General features: G+C 67.2%; 3 protein-coding genes across 4 annotated transcripts; 2 read left to right on the top strand and 1 right to left on the bottom strand.

The window, feature by feature from the left end:
• The first annotated feature begins 1,560 nt into the window (after positions 1-1,560).
• RTKN (rhotekin) lies at positions 1,561-12,251 on the top strand. 2 transcript variants are annotated; one of them, XM_079305832.1, is made up of 14 exons: positions 1,561-1,626; positions 2,738-2,935; positions 4,577-4,770; positions 5,219-5,280; positions 5,415-5,468; positions 5,540-5,657; positions 6,257-6,481; positions 7,037-7,131; positions 7,819-7,925; positions 9,445-9,576; positions 9,973-10,138; positions 11,076-11,180; positions 11,332-11,434; positions 11,626-11,766. In XM_079305832.1, exons 2-14 carry the CDS (start codon positions 2,852-2,854, stop codon positions 11,630-11,632), a joined length of 1,452 nt encoding a protein of 483 aa, XP_079161958.1. In that variant the 5' UTR covers positions 1,561-1,626; positions 2,738-2,851; the 3' UTR covers positions 11,633-11,766. The 2 variants fall into 2 exon arrangements, with proteins under 2 accessions (XP_079161958.1, XP_079161957.1); XM_079305831.1 differs by lacking the exon at positions 11,332-11,434 and having other exon boundaries at positions 11,626-12,251.
• LOC306802084 (uncharacterized protein) lies at positions 12,226-18,251 on the bottom strand. Its single transcript, XM_079305846.1, is given in 14 exon segments — positions 12,226-12,610; positions 12,699-12,744; positions 13,006-13,223; positions 13,225-14,094; positions 14,166-14,274; positions 14,372-14,446; positions 14,797-14,851; positions 15,070-15,221; positions 15,645-15,722; positions 15,845-15,979; positions 16,430-16,504; positions 16,579-16,691; positions 16,774-16,826; positions 18,075-18,251. Coding segments are annotated over 14 exon segments (2,166 nt in total). The 5' UTR covers positions 18,161-18,251; the 3' UTR covers positions 12,226-12,509.
• Positions 18,252-19,966: 1,715 nt separating this feature from the next.
• Positions 19,967-25,143, top strand: LOC306802075 (rho-related BTB domain-containing protein 2-like). Its single transcript, XM_079305829.1, has 9 exons — positions 19,967-20,249; positions 20,539-20,642; positions 21,901-22,086; positions 22,435-23,231; positions 23,645-23,763; positions 24,016-24,166; positions 24,476-24,564; positions 24,650-24,755; positions 24,831-25,143. The coding sequence occupies exons 1-9, from the start codon at positions 20,058-20,060 to the stop codon at positions 24,998-25,000; spliced, it is 1,914 nt and encodes a 637-aa protein (XP_079161955.1). The 5' UTR covers positions 19,967-20,057; the 3' UTR covers positions 25,001-25,143.
• The last annotated feature ends 1,091 nt before the right edge of the window (positions 25,144-26,234 follow it).

Here is a 26,234-nt window from a genome sequence, read left to right as displayed (position 1 = left end):
CCGCGGGGAGCCGGGAGAGGCGATCCCGGCATCTCCCCGTGCGTCCGGCCCGGGGATCCCCCCTGCCCCAGGTGCTGCGAGGGACGCTTCCCTTGGTTCTCCCTCCCGGAGCACCGGGACCCCCAGAACCCCCGGAAGGTTCCAGAGGACCGAGACCACCTGGGACACCGGGAACACCGGGAAAGCTGCTCCAAAACTCCGGCGCACGGAGACTCCGGGAACCCCCGAGACTTCCCGGACCCCTCCGAAGACTCAGGACCTCGGGATCCCCGGATCCTCCAGAAACCTCCGGACCCCCCGCACCCCCCCGGGACCCCCGCCCATGTTCCGGCGGGACGAGCGCAGCCGCGCCACGGTGGCGCGGGGCTCAGCGTTGGACATGGAATTGCGCCGAGGCCGCTGCTGCCCCCCAGCCCCGGCCTCGCAGGTACCGGGAGCACCGGGAACAGCGGGACCAGCCCGGGCACGAGGCCACGGGGGCGGCCGCAGCCTCTCCCTGCCCCCGGGCCCCCCCGGCCCGTCCCGCTGCCCCGGCCCAGCCGGGAATTCCGGAGGGATCTGGAATAACGGGAAGCGCCCGCGCCCCCGGCACCCGACGGGGAGGGGGGGACTGGGAGAGACTGGGTGGGACTGGGTGGGACGGGGGATCGGGGAGGGGACAGGAGGACTGGGGCAAGTGGCACACGGGGCACAGGAGACGGGGTGTCCAAGGGGCACTTGGGGGGTCCTGGTGGGTCTGGGGGTGCTGGTTCACCCCAAACCAGCTGCACTTGGGGGGGGCCAGTGCGTGTGGGTGGGGTCCTGGCATCTTTATGGGGGTCCCAGTGCTCGGGGGTAGCGGGGATTCTTGGTGGATACAAGGGGTCCCGGTTCACCCCAAACCAGCTACATTTTGGGGGTTCCCAGGGCGCTTTGAGGTTCTTGGTGCATGCGGGGTTCCAGTTCACCCAGTCCCAGCTGCTCACTGCGGGGGTCCTGGTGTACTGAGGGGGTTCCAGTTCACTTGGCACACCCACACTCGGGGTGGGTCGGTGCTCTCGGGGAGCCTGATGCATTTTGGGGGGTCCCGGTACATTCGGGAGGGTTCTGGTGCATCCTGGGGTGGATCTGGTGCATTTTGAGGGCTCCTGCTGCATTTGTGGGGGTCCCGGTGGATACGGGGGGACCCCGTCGTTCAGTACCAACTGCACTTGGCAGGTCCGGGTGCACTTGGGGGGCTCCCGGTTCACTCGGAGATCATCCCGGGGCATTTGATGCCATCCCGGTGCTCCCTGGGGAGGTCCCGGTGCATCCCGAGGAGTCTCGGTTCACTCCGGGGGCGTTTGGTGCCCATCCCCCCGGTACCAGCTGCACACGGGGGCTCCGGTTCTGTTGGGTCGGTCCCGGTACCCCGGGGGGGGTCTCACCCCCCCCCCCGCACCTCGCGTTTCCCCCAGCAGGGGGCGCCCCCCGCCCATTCCCGGTGTCCCGGAGCCCCGCGGGGGGGGGCGGGGGGGACACGGAGGCGGCTCCTGGGAGAAGAAGGGAGGGGGGGGACACGGGGAATGGGGGACACGGGGCGGGACATGGGGCGGGGGCGGCCGCAGCTTCCTGTGCGCGATCGCGGCGGAGCGGGAGCGGCCGGAGGTACCGGGAATGGGGGGCAGCGCTGCACGGGGGGCGGGGGGCGCGGGGGGGGAAAAGGGTCCCGGTGTCCGTCCCTACCGGGGCTCCGTTCCCCGCCTTCCCCCGCACGGGACCCCGTGTCCTCCTCCCCCGGGCCATGGTGTCCCCCCACTCCCCGCGCCCCTTTTCCCGCTCCCGGCACCCCCAGGCTCTGCACCCTGACCTCGGGCACCGCTCGTCCCGCCCCCGCACCGCGAACCTTGCACCCCGTCCTTTGCCTGCACCCCGTGTCCTGTCCCCCGTCCCCTGCACCCCAAATCTTGCACCCCATCCTCGCCATGCAACCCCTCCCCGCCCCCCAGCTGGTCTCCCCTCCCCTGTACCCCTTATCCGCACGCTGAACCCCAAACCCTGCACCCCATTTATCCCCTGTCCCCCTAATCCCTTCCCTGCTCCTCTTTTCCCATCCCCACACTCCATCTTGTTTCCTGCACCCCATTTTCTCCACCCCTTCTCTTGTGCCCTGCACCCCAATCCCTGCACTCCCTCCCTGCCCCTAATCCCCTCCCCGCACCCCAAACCCTGCCCCATCATGTCCCCAAACCCTGCACCCCATTCTGCCCCCATTTTCCCATCCCTGCACCCCCTCCTCTCCCTGCACCCCGTTCCTGCACCCCCATCCCATTCCTGCCCCTATCCTGTCCCCCCACCCCCGTCCTTTGTACCCCACCTTGTCCCCTGCACCCCTTCCCTGACCCCTTATTCCCCTCCCCTGCACCCCAAAACCTTCACCCCATCTTTTCCCTTCCCCGCACCCCATCTTTTCCCTTCCCTACACCCCATATTTTCTCCCCGCACCCCAAATCTTCCCTTCCTTGCACCCCAAACCCAGCCCACCCCATCCCAGCCCCCCCTTTCCCTGCCTCCCTCCCGTCCCCTCCGCCCCCGCTGCCCTTTCCCGCACAGTCCCCCCCTTGTTCCCTGGGAGGGGGCGGCGATTTGGGAAGGGCAAACAACGTGGACGCGCCCCCCCCCCCCAGATTCCAGGGAGGGGCCCAAGCACGTGGGGACCCCCCGAATTCCCGGGGAGGTGGGAGCGGGGCCCCATCCAAAGCCCATTTTCTCCCCGCAGCCACCTCGGTGTGGGGAGGGGTCCCCACTGCACTCAGCGCTGGATGCGGCGGGACCCCCTTGGGGGGCTTTGGGGGGACCCCCTAAAATAGCTGGGGGGGTCCCGGGGGTCCCGATGGAGGTGGGGGGGGGCCGCCGGCTGCGGATCCTGGAGGATCTCAACATGCTCTACATCCGCCAGATCGCCGCCAGCATCCAGGTGGGAATTTTGGGGGGACCCCCCTCCCCACCCCTTGCTGACTCCAAATTCCGGGATCCCCCGGGTTCCCCCCGGACCCCCAAACCTCCGGAAACCGGGAGATCCCGGGGGTCCCGGGGAGGATGGAATGCGCTTCTCATATCCAAAGGGATTCACCCCCTCGGGACCCCCCCCCAAAACCACGACGGGGGGGGGGGGGGGATTTTGGGGGGGCTCCCACTCCCCCTGTTTCCAGCGGGGGGTTATTTATAGGTGATGACGTCACTGGAGGGGGGGGGGACAGGGGCGGGATCGGGATCGGGATGGAGGAACAGGAGGTACCGGGAAGGAGTTGGGGGGCTGAGGGAGGTGTGTGCTGGGAAATTTTGGGTTCCTTGGTGAATCCGGGGGGTTTGTGGGGTGCGCGATGGATTTGTGGGGTAGCCGTGGGGTGCAGGATGAGTTTGGGGGGCTGTGGTAAATCTGTGGGGTGCATGGCACGGTTGTGGGGTGCATGGTTCCCTTAGGGGGTGCTGGATGAGTTTGTGGGGTGCGTGGTTCTCTTATGGGGCGCTCAATGTGTTTGTGGGGTGCAGGAATAATTTATGGGGTGCATGATAAACCTATGGGGTGCATGATGGATCTGTGGGATGCAAGGCTTTACCATGGCGTCCACGATGCATTTGTGGGGTGCAAGATAAATCCGTGGGGTGCACGGTGTGGTTTTGGGGTTCACGGATTCCCCGCGGGTACATGATGTGGTTCTGATAAATCTGTGGGGCACACGGTTTGTGGGGTGCCTGGTAAATCTATGGGGTGCACGTGTGGGTGCAGCTGGGACCCCCCAACCAGTGTGGGACCCTCCCCCCCCATGCTGGCACTGCCTGTGCATGGCTGGGACCCGCGGGGGGGAGGGGGGGGGGGCGTGGGTCGGAGGGTTCCCCCAGACCCTCCCGAACCTTCAAATGTGGGAGAAACTGGAGCTGCTACGGGTGCGGGAGGAGTTTTGGGGTCCCCCGACCTCCAAATGTGCCCATTCCCAGGAACCAGAGCTGCAGCGGCCTCTATAGGTCCGAGAGCCGTTTTGGGGACCCCCTGACCCCCCCAAATGTGTCCCATTCTTAGGAACCAGAGCTGTAGCGGGCTCTAGAGAGGACACTGCGGGTGCGGGAGGGATTTTGGGGATCCCTGACCCCCCAAATGTGCCGTTGCAGGAGCCGGAGCTGCAGCGGGCTCTGGAGCGGGGTCTGCCGGTGCGGGAGGGATTTTGGGGATCCCTGACTCCCCAAATGTGCTGTTCCAGGAGCCGAAGCTGTAGCGGGCTCTGGAGCGGGGTCTGCTGGTGCGGGCGGGATTTTGGGGACCCCTGATCCCCCAGATGTGTCCATTCTTAGGAACCAGAGCTGTAGCGGGCTCTAGAGAGGACACTGCGGGTGCGGGAGGGATTTTTTGGATCCTTGACCCCCCCAAATATGCCGTTGCAGGAGCCGGAGCTGCAGCGGGCTCTGGAGCGGGGTCTGCCGGTGCGGGAGGGATTTTGGGGACCCCTGACCCCCCAAATGTGCCGTTGCAGGAGCCGGAGCTGCAGCGGGCTCTGGAGCGGGGTCTGCCGGTGCGGGAGGGATTTTGGGGACCCCTGACCCCCCAAATGTGCCGTTGCAGGAGCCGGAGCTGCAGCGCGCTCTGGAGCGGGCGCTGCGGGTGCGGGAGGGCGCCCGGCGGCTCCTCCCCGCCTGCAGCCGCCCCGAGCAGGCGCTGGAAACCACCAAGACCCTGGTGCTGTGCGATGCCAGGGTGGTCGCGGCCGGGGGGGAGCTGCAGCGGCGCCAGGAGGCCCGGCTGAGGGGGGCCCGGCGGTGAGGCACCCCGAAAATTATGGGGGGAGGCGTTGGGTAACCCCAAACCTGGGGAGGGCACCCTATGGAGCCCCAAAAGTGGAGGGGAAGGGAGAATCCCACAGGGTGGTGAGGGGCACCCCAAAACACAGGGGAGGGAGTGGTGGGGAGGGTCCCCAAAATCTAGGGAGAGGGTTTGAGGACTCCATGGGGGTGTGGCAGTGAGGGAAAACCCCAAAACCTGGGGGAATATCAGTCTCACTGCAGTGAGGGACACCCCTAAAACCCAGGGGATGGGATGAGAGACCCTGTGGGTCTGCAGGAGTGAGGGACACCCCGAAATTTAGTGGGAGTGGGGAAATCCAGAGGGGCACAGCTGTGGGAGTGTGGTGGCAGGGGACACCCCAAACCTGGAGGGAGCACCCTAAAGCCTGGGGGGAGCTTTGCTGACCCCCCCATCCCCCCACAGCCCCTCGGACGCCGGGCCCGGGGCTGAGCGGGTGCCGTGCAGGGGAACTGTCTGCATCTCAGGTATGGGGGGGCTGGGGGGGTTCTGGGGAGGGGGAGCCCCATCTTCTCTTCCTGCCCCTTCTCATGCACCATTTGCACTTTGGGTGGGGGGTCTGGGGGTCTCACCCCTCTCCTGATCTCCCTCCCCTCCCCAGATTTGCGCATCCCGCTGATGTGGAAGGACACCGAGTACTTCAGGAACAAGGGGGGTGAGTGTTGGGGTGCTGGGGGTGCCCCCCTTTCCCTGTGATGCCCTCTGTGACCCCCAGTGCCCCCCTAGAGCTGCACCGCTGTGCCGTGTTCCTGCTGCTGCAGGTGGGGGCTGAGATCCACGACACCCCCACGGTGCTGGTGGACAGGACCCTCACTGACATCTGCTTCGAGGGCGCCGTGCTCTTGTGAGGGGGGGCACGGGACCCCTGGCACCCCACAGCCCTCCCTGGGACCCCACAGCCCATCCTGGGACCCCACAGCCCTTCCTGCGACCCTGGCACTCCCCTATGGGACCCCTGAGCCTTTATATGGGACCCTTGACCAGACCAGTGTGCCCCCATGGGACCCCTGATCCTTCCCCACGGGACCCCCAGCACCCCACAGCCCTCCTGGGACCCTGACACCTCCCTATGGGACCCCTGAGCCTCTGTATGGGACCCCTGATCACCCCAATTCCCCCCCCATGGGACCCCTGACCCTCCCCATGGGACCCCTGCCACCACCAAACTCCCCTTGGGGACCCCTGACCTCTTCTGCCCCCACTCCCAGGACCCCTGACGCCCCTCTAGGAACCTCTGACCATTTGGGGGGTGACCCCTGCCCTCCTCTCCCCCTCTCTGGGGACCCTTAGCTACTCCTGTCCCCCTCAGAAGACCCCTGTCCACCCCGGGAGGGACCCCCTGCCCCCCCCACTTCCCCTCTGGCACCCTCGCCCTGTCCCCTGCCGTGTCCCCCGTGTCCCTGGGGTGGCCGTGGGTGTGTCCTGACCCGCCTGTGCCCCCAGCTCGGAGGCGGGTCCCGATTTCGAGCTGAAGGTGGAGCTGTACAGCGCGGGGCTGCCGGGCGGGGGGGCGCAGGGCAGCACCCCCAAGAAGCTGGCGACGCGTCTGAGCACCTCGCTGGGGCGCTCCTCGGGGCGCCGGGCGCGGGCGGCCATGGAGGGGGGGCCGGGCAGCCCCCCGGGCACCGGCGGCACCGGGGCGCTGCTGCTGCCCCCTCCTGGCGTGCCGTGAGTGCCCCGAGACCCCTGTGTGCCACATTGTCACCTCCTGTATGACACATTGTCACCCTGAGACCCCTGTGTGCCACATTGTCACCTCCTGTGTGCCACATTGTTACCCTGAGACCCCTGCGTGACGCATTGTCACACTGTGCCCCCCTGTGTGCTCCATGTCACCCTGAGACCCCTGTGTGCCACATTGTCACCTCCTGTGTGACACATTGTTACCCTAAGACCCGTGTGCCCTATTGTCCCCCCGTGTGTGCCCCATTGTTACTCTGAGACCCTCTGTGTGACACATTATTCCACTGTGTCTGCCCAATTGTCACCCCAGAGATCCCCTGTGTGCCCCATTGTCACCTCATGTGTGCCCCATGTCACCCTGAGACCCCCCTTGTGTGCCCCATGTCCCCCCTGTGTGCCCCATTGTCACCCTGAGAACCCATGTGTGCCCTGTGTCTCTCTGTGCCCCTTGTGTGTGCCCCATGTCCCTCCTGTGTCCCCTCTGTGCCCCCCTCTGCCCCCAGACCCTTCAGCCTCCCCCTGTCCCCCGGTTGTCCCCAGGTGTCCCCGGTTCCAGCTGCTGGCCCACGCCGCGCTGTCCCTGGCGCAGGTGCACGATGGGTTCCGCACCCACGACCTCGTCATTGCTGCCGACGGTCAGTGGGGTCACGGCACCCCAAAACACCCCACGGCACCCTTGAATACCCTATAGCACCCCAAAACACCCCATGGCACCCTAAAACACCCTATAACACCCCACAGCACCCTTAAATACCCTATAGCACCCTACAGTACCCTATAAAACCCCAAAACACCCCATGACACTCTAAAACACGCTATAGCACCCCAAAACACCCTAAAACACCCCACGGCACCCTAAAACACCCCACAACACCCTACAGTACCTCATAACACCACATGGCACCCTAAAACACCCTATAATACCCCAAAACACCCCATGGCACCCTAAAACACCCCAGAGCAGAGCCCCTGCTGGGTGGGTTTGGGGTCGTGTGGGGGTCCCGGGTTTGGGGCCAGTGTAGGGGTCCCTTCATGTCCCTGCTGGGTGGGTTTGGGGTGGGTGAGGGTCCCTGATATCCCCGTGTCCCCCCAGAGCAGAGCCCTTGCTGGGTGGGTTTGGGGTCGGTGTGGGGTCTCTCCATGGGTTTGGGGTCGGTGTGGGTGGGTGGGGGTCCCTGATGTCCCCGTGTCCCCCCAGAGCAGAGCCCCTGCTGGGTGGGTTTGGGGTCGGGTGGGGTCTCTCCATGGGTTTGGGGTCGGGTGGGGTCTCTCCATGGGTTTGGGGTCGGGTGGGGGTCCCTGATGTCCCCGTGTCCCCCCAGAGCAGAGCCCCTGCTGGGTGCCCCTCTATGGCCGCATGTGCTGCCGCCTGGCGGCCAGGCCGAGCTGCATGGACACCGCCGCGGCGACAGGGACACTGCGGCTGCAGGCGAGGGGCGGGAGAGAGGGGCGGGAGAGAGGGGCGGGAGAGAGGGATGGGAGAGAGGGATGGGAGAGAGGGGATGGGAGAGAGGGATGGGAGAGAGGGATGGGATAGAGGGGCGAGAGAGAGGGGATGAGAGAGAGGGGATGGGAGAGAGGGATGGGAGAGAGGGGAGGGAGAGAGGGATGGGAGAGAGGGGCGGGAGAGAGGGGATGGGAGAGAGGGGCGGGAGAGAGGGGCGGGAGAGAGGGGCGGAAGAGAGGGGATGGGAGAGAGGGATGGGAGAGAGGGGATGGGAGAGAGGGGCGGGAGAGAGGGATGGGAGAGAGGGATGGGAGAGAGGGATGGGAGAGAGGGATGGGAGAGAGGGGCAGGAGAGAGGGGTGGGAGAGAGGGATGGGAGAGAGGGACGGGAGAGAGGGACGGGAGTGAGGGATGGGAGAGAGGGATGGGAGAGAGGGGTGGGAGAGAGGGGTGGGATAGAGAGATGGGAGAGAGACATAGGCTAGATGAATGGGATGTATTAACATCCCTGTGGGAACAGGGACACTGTGGCTGCAGGTGAAGGATGGGACAGAGGGGTGGAAGAGAAGGATGGTACAGAGGGGTGGGATAGAGGAATGGGAAAGGAGTGGGTTAGAGACATGAGAGAGAGGAATGGGATAGAGGAATTGGATGTGTTAACATCTCACTGGGAACAGGGGCCCTGCAGCTGCAGGTCAGAGAATGGGATTGGGAATGGGATATAGGGATGGGATATATTAATACCTCTGTGGGAACAGGGACACTGCAGCTGCAGGTGAGAAAATGGGATAGTGAAATGGGATGTAGGGATGGGATAGTGAAATGGAATATAGGGATGGGATTGAGGGATGGGTTGCATAAACACTCCCACAATAACAGCTGCAGATGAGGAATGAGGATTAGGAATAGGAGAGAGGAATGGGATGTATCAACACCCCTGTGGGAACTGGGACCCTGTGACTGCAGTAAGGGAATGGGATCAGGAATGGGAAGGGGTGGGACAGAGGGATGGGCTGTATTAACATTTCTGTGGGAACAGAGACCCTGCAGCTGCAGGTGAGGGGGGATCAGGATATGGGATTGGGATGTAAGGATGGGGTGGGATGAGCACTGGGATGGGCAGGGAGAAAGGGGTGAGAAGGGGATGGGAGCAGGGATGGAAATGGAGACAGGGACAGGGATGGGGACAAGGGTGGGACCAGGACAGGGATAAGAACAGGAACAGGGATGAGGACAAGGATGGGACAGGGACAGGAATGGGGTCAGGATGTGGATGGGAACAGACACAGGGATAAGGACAGGAACAGTGACAGTGATGGGGATGGACAAGGATGGAAATGGGGACACAGATATGGGGGAAAGGGTAGAGAAATGGGGTCAAGGATGAGAAGGGGACAGGGATGGGGACAAAGATGGGATGGGATGTGGTTCCTGTGCAGGGGATGGCTGCAGAATCAGGGGGCACCCGTGGGTGCTGACGGCTCTGGGGGTCTCGGTTCAGGCTCCGGGGGCTGAGGGGCCGAGCGGGCCCCCCCTGTTCTGCGTGCTGCGGGGCCCTGGGCTGCTCTGCTACGGCAGCGCTGGCCAGGCTGAGGCAGGGCAGGAGCCCACCCTCACCATCGCTGTCACCAAGGTAGGGGCTGGGGGGGCTCTGGGGGGTCATCTGGGGGCACAGGGGGTGGTTTGAGGGCACAGGGAGTGGTCTGAGGGCGGTGGAGGGCACAGGGGATGATCTAGGGGCTCTGGGGTCTCTGGGGGTGGTCTGGGGATTCTGGGGGCTCTGGGGGCGTGGGGGTGGTCTGGGGGCTCTGGGAGGGGCACGGGGGTGGTCTGTGGGGCATAGGGGGTGATCTGGGGGGCACAGGGCGTGATTTGGGGGCACAGGGGGCACACAGGCTGTGGGGGTACGATGGGGTTATGTGGGATGGAGGGGACATGGGGGTGCAGTGGGTACGGGTTAAAGGGGGCTGTAGGGGGCTGGGGGTGGTTTGTGGGGGGCTCTGGGGGCTCAGGCTGTCCCCGTGCCCAGGACACGCGGGTGGGCGCGGTGCCGGCGGGGGGGCGCGGGCAGCCCCCCGGGGTGGCCGTCACCAACAGGCTGGGCGGGGAGGAGGTGACACACGCGCTGCTGGCCGAGAGCGCCGACGACGCCCAGCGCTGGCTCGAGGCCTTTGGGCAGCACCTCTGCGACCTGGGTGAGCCCTGGGACCCCCTCCCGACCTGTGGGAACCCCAGATATCCCTGAGGGACCCTACACATCCCTGTGGGACCCCCACCCTGGCAGAACCCCAGACCATCTCTGTGCGAGCTCCATCACCCCAGGACCCCCAACCCCATTCCAGGCTGACCCCGTCCCACTGCAATCCCAGTCCCAGCACCTGTATCCTGGGGGGCTGTCCTGGTTTGGAGGATAGGTGTCTGCCAATAAAGGCAGGAGCTTCTCTTTGAAATGGACAATGTAAACCCCCTCCCTCCTAATTATGATAATCTTGAAATGAAGGGGCTCTCAGGCAAAGAGATGGGAATTAGGAATAACAGTTCTTCACTAGGAAAATTAAAATAGAAATGCAGTATTACACAGAACAATCCCAGCCCTGCCAGAGTCAGAATCCAAGCTGGCACAGTCAGTCAGTCAGGGTGGTGGCACAGTCCCATTCCATGGTGCTGCATCCTCCTGCAGGGGCAGATGTGGCTCAGCTGGAGCAGTGCTCCTGGAGAAGGTGCAGTTTCCTCTGAAGCTCCAGGGATGATGTGGAAGGGTCTGGCTTTCCTCTGGAATCCAGTGGAAAGGCTGCTCTGGTGTTCCAAATGTCAGTTTTTCTCTGGGTAGGAAAGGCTTGGCTCCTGCCCTGGCTGGAGCATCTCCCAGTGGGATGATGGAATTTTATCAGCCATGCCCTGGGACTCAGTGGCCATGAACAGGAGATATCTGCTGGAGGGAGGATGGGCTGTGGGAAGATAAAGATGATTGCCCAGCTGGTTTAAAGATGGCCCATTAGCAGAGAATATGTGCCAGGAGATCAGGGGCACTGCCCCACCCGGGTCAGCAGATGGGGACAGAACACACATTGCTGGACACACCAACCCAGCACAGGGTCTCTGTCCTATGTCCCCGTTGTCCTGTCCCCACAGCCCAGTGGAAGCAGTGCTGTGAGGAGCTGATGCGCATCGAGGAGCCCCCCCCGCGCCGCCCCCCGGCCCCGCTGCCCCCCCAGGGCTCCCTGTACCACCAGACGGGTGAGTGGGGTCGGTCTGGGGGGGCTCTGCTCTGTCTCCCCCTCTCTGCTCTCTGCTCACTCCCTAACGCTGCTTTTCTCGCTGTCCCCCCTCTCTGTGTCCCCCCCGCCCATTTCTTTCTGCTCTGCCACACCCCTCCCGCCCCCCCCAGCCCCACCGGGCCCCCCCGGGACCCCCCCGGGCGAGGGGCTGCTGCTGCAGGAGAATGTCTCAGCCGAGATCCGGGCTCTGCTCAGCTCCTACTACAGTGACAGGTGACAGGGGGGACACGGGGGGTGCCCCCCACCCACTGCCACGCCCCCCCCAGGATGAACCATGGGGACTGGCGGGGGGGGGAAGTGAATCCCCCAATGCTGTGAGGAGAATCCGTGGGGGGCTGGGGGGGTGCTGAGTGTAGTGGGGGGGTTTTGGGGATCCCCCTGACCCCCCCCGTTTCCCCCCCCAGCTATTGACCCCTCGGATGACATCGCAGCGGTGACCGACATCCTGACGCGGCACCGGGGGGCTCCCCCCCGTGCCCCGGGCCCCCCCCCGTGGCTGTCGCTGTTCGAGGGGCCCCCCCTGCGCAGCCCCAGCCCCCCCCGCCGCGGCCGACCCCGCACCCTGTCCCTGGACGCCCGGCTCGGCACCTTGAAGGGCCGGGGGGGCCCCCCAAAACCCCCCCACTCCAGCTCCTCCAGCAGTGGCAGCAGCAGCCCAGGGCCCCCCCAGAGCGAACCCCCCAGAGCCCTCCAGTCGCGGGTCTGACCCCCAGCACTTAGGGGGGGACAGGGGGGATGGATCCCCCCTCTTAGCACAGGGGTTGGGGGGCTCCCAGCTTCTGTTTTTGGGGAGAAACTGGAATTTCTGCCCCTCCCCATGCTAGGGGTGGGGCTCAGGGCTAAACTCCAAAAAGGGGGAGGTGGTTTCTGTTCCCCCCCCCCCCCAACAAGGGTGGGTGCTCAGGGTCTAACCTGGGGGGGACACAGAGCCCCCCCCCCTCACCTCTAATCCGGAGGGGACACCCCCCCCCGGCAGGCCCCCCCTCATTAATAATATTCACTAATAATTTGCATTAAAATTTATTTAACAGCTGCTGTGTGTGATTTTGGGGGGTGGGGGGCGTGGGGATCCCTGTGCCCGGGTGGGGGGGGGGGGTCTGTGCCCTCCCATCCTGTGCTGCCACCAGTGTGTGTGGGGGGGGTCTTGGGGTGCTACCCCCTCCACAAGCTGCTCATTTTGGGTGCAAGTGGGGGGGTGGAGGCTGTGCTGGGGGGTGAGTGGGGAGGGGGCTGTGGTGCAATAGGGGTGACCCCCACCCCCCCAAAAGGAGGTGCTGGGCCCCCCCCTCTACACAGCATGGGGGGAGAGATCCTCGTCCTCGGTGGGGGGGGTGGGGCCCCCCATAAGCGGTGGGTGGGGGGCGTCACGGGCCAGCAGCAGCGCGAAGCCTGGGGGGAGAGGGGGGTGAGATTGTTGGGGGAGATTTGGGGGGTTTTGGGGGAGGTTGGGTAATTTGGGGAGGGAGTTTTGGGGTACCTGGCGTTGCTTTGTGCAGGACGAGGTTCTCGCTGGGCTCATCCCCCTACAAGAAGCGGGAGGGGCCTGAGGGGTCTCTCCACCCCCGTTCCCCAGGGGACCCCACCCCACTTCCCACCCTGCCCCCCGCCCACCCCCATCCATCCCAAACCGCAAAATCAGCCCCCGGGGTCGTGTGTTCCCGTCCTGACCCCCGACCCCAAAACCTGCAGCTCCCGCGTCCCCCATCACCCCCAGCCCCCATAACCCCATCTCTGCCCCCCCACATCGCCCCCAGCCCCACATCGCCCACAGCCCCTCCCCGTACCTGCCCGGGGGGGTGTCCCGGCTCCCAGGGGGTCTCCCAGCCCCCCCACTCGTGCCCCCCGATTCCATTGCGCCCCAAATCCTGGGGGTCCTGCACCGGACGGGGGGCTGTTGGGGACCCCTCCCTCGGGCTGGGGACATCCTCAAGCAGTGGCCCCAGAGATTCCCATGCTGGGGGGCTGGGGAGGGGGGGGAGTGTCCAGGTAGGACCCCTCCTCATCTCCGAGGGGCCTGGGGGGGGACCCCAAGGCGGGAGTGCTGGAAGGAGGGAGGGGCTCTACCCCGTAAGTGCTTTCAGAAAACCCCGACCCAGAAGGGACAGGGGGCACCCCCATCCGGGGGGGGCTGGCAGGGGGTGACCCTGACCTGGTGATGGCAAAATCGGGGGTCCCCAGGGTGGTGGAGGGAGGGGTCCCCGAACCCATGGGGTTGCTGGGGGTCCCAGTGGTGGCACTTTGGGGGGTGCCCGTCACCACAGGGCTGGGGGGTCTCCTTGGGGCGGCAGAGGGAGGGGTCCCTGTCCCCACGGGGCTGTGGAGAATCCCGGTGGTGGCACTTTGGGGGGTCCCTGTCCCCACAGGACTGGTGGCAAGGGGGGACCCTGCTCGGGCTGGGCTGGAGGGGGTCCCCAGAATGGCAGAGGGAGGGGTGCCCCTCCCCACAGGGCTGACGGGGGTCCCGGTGGTGGCATTTTGGGGGGTCCCTGTCCCCATAGTACTGGTGGCAAGGGGGGACCCTACTCGGTCTGGGCTGGGGGGCGTCCCCAGGGTGCCATATTGTGGGGTCCTTGTCCCCACAGGACTGGTGGCATGGGGGGACCCTGCTCGGGCTGGGCTGGGGGGCGTCCCCAGAGCGGCAGAGGGAGGGGTGCCCCTCCCCACAGGGCTGACGGGGGTCCCGGTGGTGGCATTTTGGGGGGTCCCTGTTCCCGCCGGGCCGGGGGACAGAGGCGGCGGTGGCCGGCAGGGGCTGGGGGGCGGTGCCCCCCTGGAGGCGCCGGGCGGGGGGGTCTGGGGGGGCTCCGGCCGGCGGAAGATGAAGGCGGATTCCGTCAGGCTGCGCTGGTACCGCAGGAAAGGCCGGCGGGCACCTGGAAGGGAGGGGGGATCAGCAGGGACCCCCAGATCCCCCCGTGTCCCCCAACCCTTCCATGGCACCTACCGGGGGTGCTGCCGGGCAGGGGGGATGTGGACGTGGAGCCCGAGCGCTCCCGCTGCCGAAAGAATTCCCGGGGGTTCTGTGTGCGCTGGGAGACCAGGATGGCGGCTTCCTGCGGGGTCGGGGGGGTCAGCGGGGCTGTGGCCTCCACGGCAGGGCCAGTGGCCCTGTGCCCCCGGGGGCAGGAGGGACCCGCTCCCGGCACTCACGGCCGCCGTCCCGCTGCGCCCGGTGCGACCCCCGCGCTCCCGCTCGGCCGCCTCCTGCTCCCGCTGCTGCTGCTCCTGGGCGGCGATGGGGAACAAGGATAATCAGCATGGATCCTGGATCCCCCCCAGCTTAGACCCCCGACCCTTGATCCCCGGAAACACATCACATTCCTTGTGATGGACCTGCTCGACTCCACAGAAGGGACACCCCAAATCCCTGGGATGAACCTCTTCAGATCCCCCAGGACAAGATCCCCCAGGATAAGAATCCCTGAATCCCCTGAGATTGACCCTCCCCTGGGATGGGACTCCCCAGATCCCTGGGATGAACGCCCTGGATCCTGCTGGGAGAGAGCTCCTGTGTCTCCCAGGACAGACCCCCTCTATCCCCCTGAGACCCCCCTTTGCTCCCTTTTCCCGCTCACCCATCGCTCCTGCTCCTTCCTCCTCTCCTCCGCATCCAGCCGCGCCTGCTCCTGCCTGCGGGGCCGGGAGTTGGGGCGTCAGGGATGGGGACACCGGGATGGGGACACGGGGACAGGACATGGATGGGGACACCGGGATGGGACAGGGATGGGGACACCGGGATGAGGACACGGGGACGGGACATGGATGGGGACACCGGGATGGGACATGAATGGGGACATGGGGCTGGGACAGGGATGGGGACAGGGACGGAGCCTAGCGTTGCCCCTCACCGCCGCTCCTCGATGAGCCGCTCCCGCTCCTGCAGCCGCCGCTCCCGCTCCGCCGCCTGCAGCCGCTCCTCCTCCATGCGCTCCCTCTCCCAGCGCCGCCGCTGCTCCCGCTCCCGCTGCCGCTCCTGCTCCTTTCGCTGCTGCTCCTCGCGCTGCTCGCGCACGGGGAACCGGCACCGGGATCAGCACCGGGAGCTCACCCGCCCCGGCACCAGGAGCGCCGCTAGGATCCCACTGCCATTGGCACCGGCACAGGGACGGGCACCGGGACTGGGACCCTCACACTTCACATTGGGACCAGGACGGGGATCCCACCGAGCCCCACAAAAGCACCGGCACCAGAACCCCCTCGGTCTCAGTACTGGGACTGTGACCCCCACTGGTATCGGCACTGGGACCTCGGCTCTGGGACTGGGACCCCACACCAGGACTGGGACCCCCACCAAGCTCGGCACTGGAACCTCTGGGCTCAGCCCCCTCAAGCCCATTCCGAGGCAGCCGCCGTGATCCCATCCCCGGGATACCGGGGCACCGTGGGGACTCCCCAGCCCTTTCCCCGTCCCCCGACCCCTCACCTCAGCCTGTTCCCAGAAGGAATCGCGCTGGGTGCGCTGCAGCTCCAATGCCGGATTGGTCTTGCGGTAATTGGTTCCCTGGGGAGCACAGGGGGGCAGGATGGGACCCCCGGAACCCCCCAACACCACCTGCCCAGAGAACCCCGGGAAGGACGAGCATGCACCCATCGCCCCCAGGGACATCGAGATCCCCCACTCACCACCAGCTCCGGGGTGTCCTGGGGGGTCCTCCTGAGCGGGCGGGGGGCGGGGGGCTCCAGCTGTGCCAGCACTCGGCGCAGCCCCTCCAGCGTCACCTCCTCGGAGCGGCGGGCGCTGATCACGGCCGTGGCCTCCTGCCACCGGCACGGAACGGGATGGAACCGTGCCACTCCTCCCACGGGCCACCTCCCCCGCACGGATCCACACTCCCCGGGGAAGCTCGGCACAATTCCCACGTGTCAGATGTGGGACTGGATCCAGATGTGGGGCCGGATCCAGATCCCGGACCCAGACAGATCACAGGAAGCTTTTCCGGGGGATGGGGAGAGCAGGACCCCCCCCCCCCGCCAGAACGGGATGGGGGGGGTAGGGATCCCAACCACAGCTCCGGCACGGCGGCCAAGACTGGGAGCACTGGGAAAGCGGCGGCTGAGTCAGCAGCGCCAAGAATGCGCCCGGGCACAGGCAAAGGTCGGGGCGGCGGGATGGGGGGGACAGGGAGGGCAGAAATGGGGAACATGGGGGGGCGGGGACCCCAATACACCCCTCCAGCACCCCCCGAGGGCTCCGTGCCCCTCACTCACCCTGAAGAAGCTCCGGATGGCCGGCAGGTGCCCGGCACACGCTGCCCGCTGCGGTTCCGGCACCTTTTCCCCTACCTGGCACCGCAGCCATTGCTCAGCCCGAGGGGATCCCATCCGGGGGTCCCCCCGAGCTGCCCCCCCGCACTCACCCAGCTGATAAGGACGATTCTGGGGGCGCCGGAACCAGGATCGGGGACCCTGCACAGCCCGTACATGACGCTGCCCACAGAGAATTTTCCAGCGAGCTCATCCGGCCCCCCGGCTGTAAGGAGGGGGGGTCAGAGGGGGTACGGGGGAACTCGGGGGACCCCCCCAATACTCCCCGGCAGCGTCGCTCCCGGTACCTCCGGAATCCAGGAGCTTGAGGTCGTGGTGCTTCTCATAGCCAAAGACGGCCCTGGGGGGAAAAATGGGGTCAGGGTGGGGGTCAGGGTGGGGGTCAGAGCGGGTGCCACATAAGCTGGGGGACCTGCCAGGCTTGGGCACCCCCCGTGATCCCCCATGCCACCAGCTTGGGATGAATTCATGGAAATGCCGCCGGCAGCATCCGCCCCCGGGACAATGGGAATGTGGGAAGCGCCGGAGCGGCACGGCCCCCCCCAGCGACCCCCCCCCCGTGCGGCGGGGCCGAGACCCCCCGCCCGGCCCTGGGAAGGCTCAGGGGGCCCCGTCCCGGTGGGACCCTCCCCCCCACACCCCCCGGGCATTTCCAGCGGCTCTGCCCCTCTTTGTTCCCGCGTGGCTCCGGCTCCGGCAGCACGCGTGGGGCACGGCGCGGCAGGGCACGTCACGCATGTCACGGCATGTCGCGACAGGCTGCGGCGCCACATGGCGGGACAGAGCCCGGCACGCGGCCGGGCGGGCGCCGGGAGGAGTCGGCGCTGGAGCGGGTCCAGCCGCGCTCCGGGGGCAGAGGGCAATGCCCGGGTAGCCGGTGGCCACCGTGACGGGGGGTCCCGTGACGTCCGGGGGCTGCGAGGCCGATGAGCCCCGGTGCAGTCGCCCCCCATCCCGGGATGGGGGTTTTGGGGGACACCGCTCCGGCGCCGTGGCACCGGCACCGAACTGAACCCCCCCCCCCCCCCCAACTCGGGACCGTCGCGGGACCTGCGTCCCCCCGGTGCAGCCGGGCAGAACCCCCCTTTACCACACCCCGGGGTGCTCCCCGCTCCCGCAACCCCCCCGGGCCCGTCCTGCCCTCGCCCCGGGCGGCGGCGCCGTTCCCAGCCCGGCGGCACCGGGAGGGACCGGGCGGGACGGGGCGAGACCGGGTGGAACTCCCGGTTCCCAGCGCGGCGGATCGGAGAGCTCAGTCCTGGGACAGCCCCTCCCGCGAACCGGCACCCCCCAGCCGAGTCCCGAGTGCGCCCCGGAGCCCCCGTCCCGGTGCCGGTAACGGTGCCTCTCGGCCCGCCCCCGACGCCCTGGCCCGTGCCGGTTCCTGCTCCCGTTCCCGGTCCTGTGTCCGGTGCCTGTCCCGGTGCCCGTTCCCAGTCTCGGTCCCCTCTTCCGTTCCCGTCCCCGTTCCCGGTTCCCTGCGCCGTCTCCTCATTCCCGGTGCCCTGTTCCCCGTCCTCCCTTCCGTCCACGTTCCCGGTCTCCATTCCCGGCTCCCGTTCTCTCTCCCGGTGCCCCCCATTCTCACCAGTCGGTCCCAGCCCGCGGATTCCCCACGTCCTCCCGCGCCGCCAGCAGCGCCAGCCGGTACCGCTCCAGCCCCGGCCCCGCCATCCCGATCCCGGGGCCGATCCCGATCCCGGGGCCGCCGCCGCCGCCCTGCGCCCGCTCCTCCCTCTCCCTCCACCCCCCCCCCGGCACTTTCCACCGCCCACGGGCGGCACCGGGCGGGGCGGGGGCGGGAGCGGCCGGGAGGCACCGGCACGGGACGGGCGGCGCCGGGAGCGCTGGGACGTGCGTTCCGGGCCGGGGTCCCGCAATGGGACAGGGTCCCGTGCTGGGATGAAGATCCTGTACCGGGATGAGGGTCCTGTACCGGGATGAGGATCCCTATACTGGGATAAGAGTCCCTGTACCGGGATGTGGGTGCTGTGCCACTTTCCCACTCCAGGATCCCACACTGGAATGAGTGTGGAGGTCCCAGGGTCCCGCACCAGGACATGAATGTCACACCAGGATGTGGGGCAGGTCCCAGGGGCCCAGGCTGGGACTGTGCCCGGCTCCAGCACTGGAATGTGGCTGCGGTGCCAGGATCCCACAGCGGATGAGGGTCCCCAGACTGGGATGTGGGTGCAGGTTCTGGGTGGCACAGACTGGGATGTGGGTGCAGGTTCTGGGGTCCCCAGACTGGGATGTGGGCGCTGTTCTAGGATCTCATAGCAGGATGAGGATCCCACACTGGAATGTGGGTGCTGGGCTGGGATCCTGGACTGGGACCAGGGTGCTGTGCCAGCATCCAGCACAGGACCAGGGAGGGAGGTGTGTCCCCCTTCCCTCTTCTCTCCCTCCATCCTTTCCCCCGTCCCTGGAGCCTCTCCCCCCACTCCCTTTCTACATCAAGAAACAGGATTTTGGGGGGCTGGGGGAGTCGCTGGGTCCCTCTCGACCACGAAGTTTGGGGGGGGGGGGAGTTGGGGACATTCCCAGCCCAGAGTCTGGCCTGGCCCGTCCCCACACGGCTCCTGTCCCAAAGCCTCTCCCATCGTTCCCTTATTTGGGCACCGCGACTGAAAAATCCCAAATCCCCAGGGAGGAAAAAAATGCTGGAAAATGGGATCTCGGGTCCGGCGCCACGCCCAGCGCAGCGTGTGGCGAGCCTGTCACCCCCCGTCCTGGGGTCACTGTGTGACTGGTGTGACTGGCACTGCTGGTGTCACTGGTTTCACTGGTGTTGCGGGTGTCACTGGTGTTTCTTTTTACTGCTGTCACTCGTACTGCTGTCACTGTTTTTACTGGTTTTGCTGGTAGCACTGGTGTCACTGGTTTTACTGGTGTCACTGCTGTCCTTGCTGTCACAGCTGTCAATGCTGTCACTGCTGCCACAGCTGTCACTGCTGTCACTGTTGTCACTGCTGTCACTGGTTTTGCCGGTGTAACCGGTGTCACTGGTTTTACTGGTGCCACTGGGGTTATTGGTGTCACGTGGTGCGTGCCACTACTGTCACTGGTGCCACTGGTGCCACTGAGGCCAGTGCTGTCTCTGCTGTCACAGGTGCCGACGGTGTCATTAGTGTCTCCGCTGCCACAGATGTCACAGGCGTCACATGTGTCGCTGTTGTCACATGTGTCGCTGGTGTCGCTGTTGTCACAGGTATCGCTGCTGTCGCGACAGCACGTGGGCGTGGCCTCATGCGGGGGCGTATCCCATTGTCCCGCCCCCTGGGCGTGGTCTCATGCCCGGGTGGGCGGGGCCCGGAGGGGGCGGGGCCGTCACGTGGCGGCGCGGCGCCCCCTGGCGGCGCTCCTTTGTCCGCGCGCGGGGCGGGGCCGTGGGGGGCGGGGCCCGGCAGGCGGTGCCGCTCGGGATTGGTGGGGCGGGGCGGGGCGGGGCGGAGCCGCGAGCGCTGATTGGCCGCGCCGCGGGCGGGGCGGGGGTCGGTAACGGGCCGGGAGCGGGCGGGGGGGGGCGCTGAGCGGGGCCGCTCCGCTGCTCGGGGCCCCCCGCGCCCCCATGGACCCCGACGTGGATTACGAGCGCCCCAATGTCGAGACCATCAAATGCGTCGTGGTGGGTGACAACGCCGTGGGCAAGACGCGGCTGATCTGCGCCCGCGCCTGCAACGCCACGCTGAGCCAGTACCGGCTGCTGGCCACACACGTGCCCACCGTGTGGGCCATCGACCAGTACCGTGTCTGCCAGGAGGTGAGGGGCGAGGGACACCGCTGGGCACCGCCGGACAGCGAGCGGGATGGGCGTTACCGGGGGACACCGGGCACCGGGCATAGCCGGGCACTGGGGGGCACCGGGGCGGGGGGGGAACAACAAGGGGTACCGAGCACCCGGGGGCACTCGGTGCCACAAGGGACAGCGAGGGGGGAACCGGGATGGGGTAGTGGGGGCACAGCGGGGGGATGCTGGTGGTTCCAGGCAGGGCGGTCGGTGATGGTGCCGTTCCCGGTGCCGTTCCCGGTGCTGTTCCCGGTGCCGACAGGTGCTGGAGCGCTCCCGGGATGTGGTGGACGAGGTCAGCGTCTCCCTGCGCCTCTGGGACACCTTCGGGGACCATCACAAGGACCGGCGCTTCGCCTATGGCAGGTGGGACCGCGAGCCGCCACCGGAACCCCGCCCCCATCAGCACCACCCTGACCCCCGCCACCGGCACCCCCGAGACCCTCACCGGCACCCCAACTCCAGTCACTGGCACCCCGACCGGAAACCCTGCCCATCCCGGGATGCACAGAGCCAAAGAAGCTCCTGGCAGCGCCCAGAGAGCAGCTCTGGCACCCAAACCCTCTGGGAGGGGCGAGACTGCCCCCATCCCCCTCGGGGGACAGTTTTGGGGTCACTCTGACCCCCACACTGTGCCCCCCGAAGCCCCCGCCCCGAGCAGGGACCCGGCTGCTCACGGCCCCTCCGAAGCTGGGGATGGGGGGGCGGGTCCATGGGGGCTGTTATTGTGCGAGAGCCCTTCCCGGGGACGCTTGCCTGGCCGCAGGAGCGGCCCCCCCAGACCTCCCGTGGCCCCCCGGTTGTAAACAGCAGTTCCCCGTGGCCGCCGGCACGTCCGGGCTCTTATCGCCGCCGCCCCGCGCCAGCCCCGCGGTACCGCTAATCTCCCCGCGGCACGGCGGGGCCCCGCGGCAGGGAACCCCCCGCGACCAGGGGGGGCTCTGGGGGGCCGGGTCCCCATGGTCCGCGATGGCCCCGGGGCTGGCCGGGGGCCCCGGGGGGGCCGGTGGCGGCTATCTTGGTCTGGGACACGGGCCCGGCTCCAGCGGCGCCTCCCGGTCACGTCCCGTCCCGGCACAGACTAAAAACAACCCGGGCCCGAGGCCACGCGGCTGCTCCGGGAACTTGGGGCTACTGGCACTCCCCCGTGTCCCCTGGCATCACCACCATGTCCCCTGGCACGTTGTACCCCTGAGCCGGGGCTGTGCTGGCACGGTGGGCGCGGGGGCAGAACTGGGGACAGCAGGCGTGGTCTGGGGGCTGGCACCCACCCAGGCACCCCCTGTGGGTGCTCAGGGGGTGGGACCACCACGGTGCCGACCTGAGCTTGGCCAAAAGTGGTGACCCGAAGCCAGGTCGCCTCGGGTCCCTGCTGTCTCCTGCCCATGTCGCTGCCCCTGTCATGGAGTCATGGAGTTCCCAGGGGATCGTGTGGCTGCTGCGATTCTCATGGCCGTGGGGCTCTCGGGGGGTCCTGAGGCTCTTGTGGGTCCCAGCGTGTGACTGTGTCCTGAGGCGGGGCTGGTACCCGGGTGCCACCTGACAGGGCGTGTTTGGGGACACCGAGTGACAAGCGGGTGGCACCGGGGCAGTGCTGCCCTCCCGCTCCTGCTCCTCCCCCCAGGTCGGACGTGGTGGTTCTCTGCTTCTCGCTGGCAAACCCCAACTCGCTGCGGCACGTGAAGACCATGTGGTACCCCGAGATCAAGCACTTCTGCCCCCGCACCCCCATTGTGCTGGTGGGCTGCCAGCTGGACCTGCGCTACGCAGACCTGGACGCCGTCAACCGCGCGCGCCGGCCGCTGGCCAAGTGAGCCCCCAAAGTGTCACCTCCCGGCCCCACGGGGACAGGGGCACCCCAGTGTGTCATCACCAGTCCCATTAAAATGGAGATCCCTCCCTATGCTCCCCAGTTTTGCCACCACCAGGTTAGGGTGTGTCACCTTATGTCCCCCTGATCCTGCAGGATGTCCCCCTGTGGGTCAGGGTCTTCTGGCAGCACTTGGGGGGTAGAAGCTCTGCCCTACTCAGCACTCCAGGCCCCACAATAAGGAGGGGCCACCCTCCCAGCGCCCCCTGGGATGGGGACATCCCTGCAATGAGGAGGGGCTGCTCTGGACACCCTCCTCAGCCCCCTGCCCTGTCCACGCCCCCTCAGGCCCATCAAGCCCTCGGACATCCTGCCACCAGAGCGGGGCCACGAGGTGGCCCAGGAGCTGGGGGTGCCGTACTACGAGACCAGCGTGGTGGCCCAGTTCGGGATCAAGGACGTGTTTGACAACGCCATCCGCGCCGCGCTCGTGTCCCGCCGCCACCTGCAGTTCTGGAAGTCACACCTGCGCAAGATGCAGCGCCCGCTGCTGCAGGAGCCCTTCCTGCCCCCCAAGCCCCCCCCACCCCTCATCCAGGTGCCCGACGCCCCCCCCGGCCTGGGGGGGGGCCCGGCCGCGCTGTTCCAAGCCCCGCTCTGCGCCGACGTCGTCTTCCAGCTGCAGGGCGGCCACCGCGTCTTCGCCCACCGTGTCTACCTGGCCACCGCCTGCTCCCGCTTCTACGACCTCTTCACGCTGGAGGGGCCACCTGAGACCCTCAGTGAAGGGGACCGTGACCTGTCATCGTGGGGCCGCGGCTTCCTGAGCCTGCGCTGGGAGCTGGTGGCCGACCCGGTGGCGGGGCGGGAGCGGCGGATGGCGGTGGTGGCCATGGACGGGGGCGTGCGGCCGGAGCCGCTGCGTGCCGTGCTGGAGTATCTGTACACGGGGAAGCTGGAGCGGCCCCACGGTGACCTGCGGCAGGTGGGCGCCGTGGCCGAGCTGCTGGAGGTGTTTGACCTGCGCATGATGGTGGCCAACGAGCTCAACCAGGAGAGCTTCATGAACCAGGAGATCACCAAGGCCTTCCACGTGCGCCGCGCCAACCGCGTCAAGGAGTGCCTGGCCAAGGGTGTCTTTGCAGGTATGGGGGGCTGTGGGGACAGGAGGGACACCGCTGTCCCCTCCAGATGGTGTCCCCTTCTTGTGGTGTTGGTGTGGTCACTATGGTCACCCTGGAGCCCCTCGCATCACTGAGGTCTTTGGAGTCTGGGGTCCTGGAGCCCCTGTCCCAGTCAGTCGTGGAGGTGCTGCTGGGGTAGAGTGATAGTTCTGGGCTGTGGTGGCCAAGGTGTGCTTGTCCCCAAGGCAGTGGTGTCTGAGGGGTGGCTGTCCCCATGGAAGGGTAACCAAGGGATTCTTGTCTCCATGACAGTGGTGGTCAAGGGTTGGCTATCCCTGGTCTGCAGCATCCGAGGGGTGGCAGCCCCTGGGCTGAGGGGGACAAGGGATATCTGAGGGGTGGCTGTCCCCCCCTGAGCTGTGCCCTGTCCCCAGACGTGGTGTTCCGTGTGGATGACGGGGAGGTGCCGGCGCACAAACCGCTGCTCATCGCTGGCTGTGACTGGATGAGGGCCATGTTCCGGGGGGGCTTCCGTGAGAGCTACGCTGACGAGGTGGGGGCCAGCAGGGGACCTGTGGCTCTGTGGGGCAGGGTGGATGTCTTTGGTTGGGGTCGGGGGCTGCTCAGAGCCCCTGTCCCAGAGACTTGTGTATCCTCTTTTGCAGAGGAGAAAGTGCTGGGTTGGGATGGCTGTGCTGGGTTGTGGGGGTTGTTCCAGATTTGGGGGTGCTGTGTCCATCAGGCACTGCCAGGAGGGTCCCCTTTTCCTTTGGGGATGGCTCTGAGGTCCCCTCAAATCCCACAGGTGTCCCTGCCTGGCACCAACTGCGCCTGCCTCCGCGCTGTCCTCGATTTCCTTTACACGGGGGTCTTCACCCCCACACCCGACCTGGACGCCATGGAGCTGCTCATCCTCACGGACCGGCTGTGCCTGCCGCGGCTGCAGGCGCTCACCGGTGAGACCCCCCCGCTCCCCACTACCCGCACCCCCCCGGTATCCCCCCGCAGCCCCCGGTATCCCCCCGCTCCCCCCCGGTATCCCCCCGCAGCCCCCGGTATCCCCCCGCTCCCCCCCGGTGTCCGCCCGCACTCCCGTGTCCCCTGACGTCACCTGCCAATACCCTGCTGGTGCCGCGGGGACAGATCGATCGTCCCCGTGTGTCATTCATTGTCCTTATGTAAGCGCGGGGGGGCCGGGCTGGCCCCGGGGGACACGTCCCCGGTGTGTGACCCCCCCCGTCCCCCCATTCCCCCCCCTCTCCCAGAGCAATACGCCGTGGACGAGCTGCTCCGAGCCTTCATGCAGCGCGTGGAGATTGACGAGCAGGTCATCATCTACCTGGAGATGACGCAGGTACAGGGGGCTGGAGGGCACGAAGACCCCCGGGGGGACTCCCAGGTGATGGGGTGACCCCCCAAAATCCCCTCCTCCCCCCCAGTTCCACAACGCCCGGCAGCTGGCGGCGTGGTGCCTGCACTACATCTGCACCAACTACAACCGCGTGTGCCGCCGCTTCCCCCGCGAGATGAAGTTCATGTCCCCAGGTACGGGCTGGGCGCGGCAAGGGGGGCGCGGGGAGGGGTCCCCACCGTGCCCTGAAGCCCAGAATGTCCCCGCAGAGAACCAGGCGCACTTCGAGCGGCACCGCTGGCCCCCGGTGTGGTACCTGAAGGAGGAGGATCTGTACCTGCGCTCCAAGAAGGAGCGGGAGCGCGAGGAGCAGCTGCAGCGCAAGCAGCACCCCCGCAGCAAGTGGTGCTTCTGGCGGCCCTCCCCCTCCGTGTCCTGAGCGCGGGGGGCTCAGGGAGGGCATCCCCCGAATGGGGCTGGGGGGTTGGGAGGGCTGGGAGCCCCTGTGCTGAGCAGGGGGTTCGGCCCCAGGATCCCCACGCAGGGCTGGGGGGCTCAGCTGGGCTGGGGGTCCCTGTGGTGAGTGGGGGGCTTGGAGATGGGGGGGCTTGGCTGGGTTGGGAGGGTCTCTCTGCTGAGCAGGGGTCACAGGCCTGGGACCCCCACACTTGACTGGGGGGCTCAGCTGGGCTGGGGGTCCCTGTGTGGAGTGAGGGGCTTGGGCCTGGGGCTTTTATAAAGGGCTGGGGGGTGGGCTGGGCTGAAGGTCCCTGTGGTGAGTGGGGGGCTTGGGCCCAGGGCTTCCATGCAGGGCTGGGGGTCCCTGTGCTGGGCTGAGGGGCTCAGGACCCCCACTCTCGGCTCCAGGGTTCTCACACTGAACAGAGGGGTTTGGACCCCTGGGACCCCCACCCTGGGCTGTGCCTCTCAACCCTGGGACGTCCCCAACATTGAGCCAGGGGGCTTGGCCGGGGTGGGGGTCCTCCAAGGGCTTGTTTACCTCCTCACCCCGGCTGTTTACAGGCTCTGCCAGGTCACAGCCCCCCCAAGTCCCTCCGTGCCTTTTCCCGGTGAGGGGGGGCCGTGCTGAGCCCCATCCCCGCGGCAGGGCCCCCCCGTCCCGGCCAACGCTGGTGCTACCTCTGACCGAGCAGTATTTGGGGCTGGGGGTGCGCAGGGAGCGGGGGCTCTGCCGCTCCCCCTTTCTTTTCTGGGGGGTCCCCACCTCCGTAGGGCTCTTTGGTGCTGTATTTTCTTCTCCCCCACCCCACTGGGGGGAGGGGGGGGCTAAGCTGTGAGCAGGGCGGGGTGGGTGGGGGGTGGGCGTGGGGAGGGGTCCCTGGGTGCTTGTGTGGCTGCGAGAGCCCCCGGCTCATCTCTGTGCCTTGGACGGGCCCCCCGGCCCCGGGCTGTGTCCCTGTCCCGGGGGTGTGGCACTGTCGCTGTCCCCAGGCTGTGTCCCCACCCCGGAGTGAGGGGAGGGGGCACAGTCCCGGCCCCCGGGCTGAACTGCACAACCATTTTTACACTTTTTTTACCCCAGGAGCACAGCGGTCTCCCCCGGCCTCGGGGCCCCACCCGGCCCGGAGCGGGGCTCCCCTCCCACCTCAGCAGCAGCTGTTTTAACCTTTAATAAAGCTTTTTGTAACGGAGCCTGACTCTGCTGTGCCCCC

This window comes from Erithacus rubecula (genome assembly GCF_903797595.1).
Source record: "Erithacus rubecula genome assembly, chromosome: 5".
Lineage (NCBI taxonomy): Eukaryota > Metazoa > Chordata > Aves > Passeriformes > Muscicapidae > Erithacus > Erithacus rubecula.
This window is presented reverse-complemented; position numbering and strand designations above follow the sequence as displayed.

Excerpts from the sequence above, each read along its gene's own strand:
- LOC306802075 (XM_079305829.1), top strand. The coding sequence starts at position 20,058 with ATGGACCCCGACGTGGATTACGAGCGCCCCAATGTCGAGACCATCAAA. Across the intron at positions 22,087-22,434 it reads GCGCGCCGGCCGCTGGCCAA|GCCCATCAAGCCCTCGGACA; the intron begins GTGAGCCCCCAA and ends ACGCCCCCTCAG. Across the intron at positions 24,565-24,649 it reads TCTACCTGGAGATGACGCAG|TTCCACAACGCCCGGCAGCT; the intron begins GTACAGGGGGCT and ends CCTCCCCCCCAG.
- RTKN (XM_079305831.1), top strand. The coding sequence starts at position 2,852 with ATGGAGGTGGGGGGGGGCCGCCGGCTGCGGATCCTGGAGGATCTCAAC. Across the intron at positions 5,658-6,256 it reads TTCGAGGGCGCCGTGCTCTT|CTCGGAGGCGGGTCCCGATT; the intron begins GTGAGGGGGGGC and ends CTGTGCCCCCAG. Across the intron at positions 6,482-7,036 it reads CTGCCCCCTCCTGGCGTGCC|GTGTCCCCGGTTCCAGCTGC; the intron begins GTGAGTGCCCCG and ends GGTTGTCCCCAG.